General features: G+C 69.7%; 2 protein-coding genes across 2 annotated transcripts in view; one reads left to right on the plus strand and one right to left on the minus strand.

The window, feature by feature from the left end:
- Positions 1-1,314: 1,314 nt before the first annotated feature.
- EMIHUDRAFT_195847 (hypothetical protein) lies at positions 1,315-2,127 on the plus strand (the record flags this gene model as incomplete). The annotated part of the gene is made up of 2 exons (XM_005775572.1): positions 1,315-1,407; positions 1,609-2,127. The coding sequence occupies 2 exons, from the start codon at positions 1,315-1,317 to the stop codon at positions 2,125-2,127; spliced, it is 612 nt and encodes a 203-aa protein (XP_005775629.1).
- Positions 2,128-2,668: 541 nt separating this feature from the next.
- Positions 2,669-4,557, minus strand: part of EMIHUDRAFT_447872 (hypothetical protein) — a gene marked incomplete at its 3' end in the record, with an annotated part of 2,421 nt that continues 532 nt past the window's right edge. The window contains exons 2-8 of the mRNA XM_005775573.1: positions 4,463-4,557; positions 4,223-4,265; positions 3,990-4,151; positions 3,777-3,929; positions 3,504-3,659; positions 3,024-3,231; positions 2,669-2,760 (exon numbers count right to left, since the gene is read on the minus strand). Of these exons, the coding sequence (XP_005775630.1) occupies positions 2,669-2,760; positions 3,024-3,231; positions 3,504-3,659; positions 3,777-3,929; positions 3,990-4,151; positions 4,223-4,265; positions 4,463-4,524 (876 nt within the window). The 5' untranslated portion in view covers positions 4,525-4,557. The remainder of the gene's footprint in view (positions 2,761-3,023; positions 3,232-3,503; positions 3,660-3,776; positions 3,930-3,989; positions 4,152-4,222; positions 4,266-4,462) is intronic.

Genomic DNA, 4,557 nt, shown 5'->3' on the forward strand with positions numbered 1-4,557 from the left:
GGGATTGTGGTTCCACTGGCGCTGTTGTGGATGGATTGGTGGCGTTTGGCGGGGGGGGCGGTGGCAGCGTCTGCATAGGTGAGAACGGGCAGTGGTGCAGGTCCCAGGGCGGGAGAGGGGTTGTCTCGTTTCCGCTTCAAAGTGGTAGCGAGGGGGCGTGTGGCTGTTGGCCGGCAGTGTTTGAGATGATCCCAAAGTTGTGCTCTGGAAGAGAAGCGTTGCACGCAGTTGGTACACCAGAGTGGGCAGCCGGCGGTGAAGTTGGGGCCGCGGGGTCGGTGTTGGGGGCTCTGAGGGAAGGTCGGCTGGAATGGCGCAGCTCCAGGGTTGAGAGTTGAAGAGGCAGCCAGATGGCGCCAATCAGGTGGCAACTGCGTCTGCAGGTTGGACTGCGAGGAGCATTCAGTGGACGTGGACGGTTCAGGCGCTGCGGCACGAGGAGGTGGCTCGCAAAGGAATGGAGTAGCGTGTCCAGCAGTAAGAGATGAGCAGTTGACAGCAAGGGCGGTGGTGGTTGGTGCATCAGCAGCAGGATGCAGGATGGAGCTCGTGTGGTTGTCGCTGCATTGGTTGAAGGATGGGTTGGAGGCGCCGGGAGCGATGGTGCTGGTGGAGAGAGCGGCAGGGGCTGACGGTGGTGGCAAGTTCGTGGTGGGAGCTGGCAGCGAGCCCGGCTGACTCCCGCCCAGAGCTGCCAAACCTGCGGCTTGTTGAACTGGCGTTTGTGGCGTGTGCGCAGGCCATGCGGCGGGCATGTCGGCCGGGACTGCGGGGCCGACGGCAGCGGAGGGAGTCTCTGGGGATGGCTCAGAAGAAGGCTGGGCAGGCCCACTGTCGGCTGGTTGCTCGGGCGAGGTCATCGCGCGCATGTCAGGCCGCGCGCACGCGCAAAGTACGGCCGTCCATTTAGGCGAGTGAGAAGAATTTTGCGTTGACCTCACTTGAGCCGACGCGAGTCCGAGCCCGCTGTTGGCGCCGGTGACGACGACGGTCAAGCCTCTCTCGGCAGCCAGGCCGTTGGTCAGTGCTTGGGGAGCGAGCACGTCCCACTGGAGCACGCAGGCGACCATGGCGGCAGGGAGCGCGAGGATGGACAGCGGCGGGCGGTGGTAGAGGAGAGTGGCCACGAGGACGAGGACGAGGAGACCGTGGGTGCGGAGGAGGTGGTAGGTTTGGCCGAGGCGGAGGAAGAGGAAGGCAGCGGCGTAAGTGCAGCCGAGGGCGCGGACTAGGTTCATGGTCAAGAGCAAGGAGTGAAAAAGAATTGCGCGAGCTCACTTGAGCTCCCGGCGCCCATCAGCTTCGACACGGGCGATGATCGTCTTGCTGGTTTCGCTCGGGCTGGCGCTGACCCGGCTTCACTCTCCGCTGATGCAGCTCCACCACTCGGGCGAAAAGATGTCCCGCGTGACGCTCCCCGGCTGGGAGGACGACTCGTCTCGGGAAAGCCGGACGACATCTACTCGGCCACGAGGGAGGGTTGGCCGTAAACAGGACCTCACTGCGCTGCCCGCCTCTTCTACGCGGCCGCTCGCGCGCGTTCATCACTCTCTGCAGCCCGCCTCTTCTACGCGGCCGCTCGCGCGCGTTCAGCACTCTCTGCAGCAGGCCGCCGCGCCAGCGTCCGCCACTGCCGTCGGCGTCGGAGACACTGCCGGCAGCATCACGATTCCGGGATGGGAGGACAGCGTCGCGAGGGAAATCAAGCTTGGCAGCGACCCGGCTAGTGCGGCGCCCCTCGTCTGCGAGGACGACGTCACGCGGCTGCTCCAGGAGGCGCGTGACGCTGAGGCGGCGCTCAAGAAGCTGGAGCGGAAGCGGCGGGCCGACGAGGAGACATTCAAGCAGCAGATCTCCTCCGAGGAGGCGACGGGCGAGAGGTACGACGCGCTGCTCGCGGCGCACATCCAGTCTCGCGACGCGGGCTACAACGCGGCGTGCGCGGCGTGCGAGGCGAAGAAGCGCAGGGCGGAGCTGGCCGGCCAGCTCCTCGATGCCGAGCGGGCGACGCGCGCGAAAAAGGCAAAGGAAGACGCAGCGGAGGTGCGGTGGCGGGCAGAGCGCCGGGCGCGCGAGGGTGCGGCACGGGAGGAGGCCAGGCTTCGCGCCGCCTTTCTCGCGGCGTGAGGCGATGCGCTACGCCGACAAGGTCGGCGGACCGCAAGGCTCGGTGCGTGCCAAAACTGGCGTGTAGTGACGCTCTGCTAGGACAGAGGTGGGCGGGGAGAGGGGAGAAGCATGCGTGTGCAGGGGGCGGGACGTCATCTGTCGCCGGTGTGTAAAGTGTTTGATGGGGAGGAGGGGGGGGGGGGGTGAGCGAGGTGTGCCGTCTGTCGCCCGGGGGTGGGGGCTGCAGGCTGGGGCCTGCGCGAGCTCCGTCCACAGAGGAGGATCTGCCACATTCGCTCAGATCGCGTCGCTGTGTGACCTGTACCGATGGTGTACATGAGTGTGTAAGTGCGTGAGATCCGTAACGGGCACATGGAATCACCGAGGTTTGTTACCAAGACCGGATGTGTGTTTGTGACACCTGACACACACCTGGGAGTGGGACACACAGAGTGCATTTTTGACTCCCCCCCCCCTGGCCCTGCACCTCCTGGGCGCTGGAAGGGGCGCGCGGGGCAAAGCCGTATTATCAGTCCTGTCCTCCTGAGCGGGCCAATGCTCATCCCTCCCCTCTCGCTTCCTGCGCCTGCCTCGCTGCCGCCACGAGTGCGCCCGCGACGGGCGTCCGCATCAGCTGCGGCACCGTCAGCCCTCGCACGCGGGGCGGCGCCTCGACGCCCACCGACCGCCGCAGCCTCTCCATCGCCGCGGCCGTGGCCGCGTCAGCCTCTCCCGTCTTGGCGACCGCCGCGCCCGCCGCCTCGCCCTCGCTCGAGTCGATCGCGCGCTGGAGCCGCGCCGGCGCCGTAGCCTCCGTCGACTCCACGGCCCACGCGTACCTCCTCTCGGCGCGGTGCTCGGAGAAGCGGCCGCGCACGAGCACCTACGCCGCGGATCCGGCCGCAGCCTCAAACGGGAGAACTCGCCCGCTCCGGGGCCTCGCGCCCCCACCGCCACTGGCGCGTCGCAGCCGCGGAGGAGCCGCACGACCCACTGCGCGTGGTGGGGCCCCTGGGTCGCAAACTCGCGCCCCAACGCAGCGGGCGCGCCGAGCAGCGCCGCCAAGTGGCGCCAGCTCGCCAGCACGTGGCCGCGAGCGCGCAGCGGCGCCGCGCCTAGAAGCTTCCGAGAAGGTTCCGAGAGAGGGGCTCCTACGATGCGGCCAGCGCGCGCAGCGCCGCCGCGCCGCCGGGGGCAGAGGCCGCGCAAGCGAGGATCCAGTCGACCGCGACCGCGGAGAGCCCATCCCCCGCCGTGCCAGCAGCCTCTGGCGCCGGCGCCGACCTGTCGTGGCCGCCCTCCCCCTCCGCCTCCCCCGCCCGCGTCGCGGCGTCGCCGGCGGCCGCGCCGCCGCCCCCCGGCTCCGATTCCTGCAAGCCGCCCGCCGGCGACACCGCCTCGCCCCCCCCGGCGGGGTCGGCGAGAGCGCCGGCAGGGTCCCCCGGAGGCGGCTCCGCGTCGCCATCGCTCCGGCCGAGACAGTGGCGCGCGAGCGCCGCGGCGGCAAACGGCTCCGCGGCTGGCGGCAGGTGGTGGTTGGCGCCGACGCACTTCACGCGGCAGAGGCCGTCGGCGCCGAGCAGCGGGCTGAACGTGTCGATGAGCGGCAGGCCGCGCGCGCGCGCGGCGGCGGCGAGCGCGGCGGAGTAGGCGCGCCCGTGGGCGACGCGCTCAGCCTCGGTGGGGAGGAAGAGGTGGTCGTCGAGCGCTCTGCGGAACGCCTCTCGCTCCGCCTTTGCCATGAGCGGCAGCGAGCAGAGCGCCTCCCGCAGGTGGGCGTCCACCACGCCCGTCGGGAAGGGCGTGGCGATGTACAGGTCCTGACGCGCACCAACGTAGGGCGGCGGTCGGGAGGCGGGGGAGAGGGGATCTCGGAGAACGGGGCGCCTCAGGCGCTGTCGCTCCTCGTGCCGCAAGTGGCCCGCCGCCAGCGCGCCGTCGATGAATGCAAAGTAGCGCTCGACCGAGCGCGCGAGGTGCGCCTCAAAGGTCAGCGATGCGTCGTGGACGAGCTTGAGGTAGTACACAAAGTCGCAATCCACCTGCGCGCAGCGCCCACGACGTGTCTGCGACGCGCCCCGGCCGAGGGCGCACGGCGCCACAACTCTCCAGCCTGCCCAAACTTGAGCACGACGCTGTCGCCGCGCGGGACGCGCCTGTGCGAGAGCACCATGCTGAGAAGGGACCCAACAGGAGGGACGTCCGGAACAGCCGGACCACGGTCTCTCGACTCTCGGGCAGGACACATCTCTCACTGTACGTGATTCGGGTATGGCGGCCGGCGCCACGGGCGTGGCCATCGGCGTGTGGCACGCACAGGGCGGCACGAGGCTGTGTGGCTACGGGCGCGCTCCGCAGGTCGTCGAGCAGGGCGGCGCGGTAGCCCGAGTGCGAGTCCTCCCGGGCGAGTCCCATCGCCGACCCGGCGAGGAAGACGTGCACGAGGCA

This window comes from Emiliania huxleyi (genome assembly GCF_000372725.1).
Source record: "Emiliania huxleyi CCMP1516 unplaced genomic scaffold EMIHUscaffold_3, whole genome shotgun sequence".
Taxonomy (NCBI): Eukaryota; Haptophyta; order Isochrysidales; family Noelaerhabdaceae; genus Emiliania; species Emiliania huxleyi.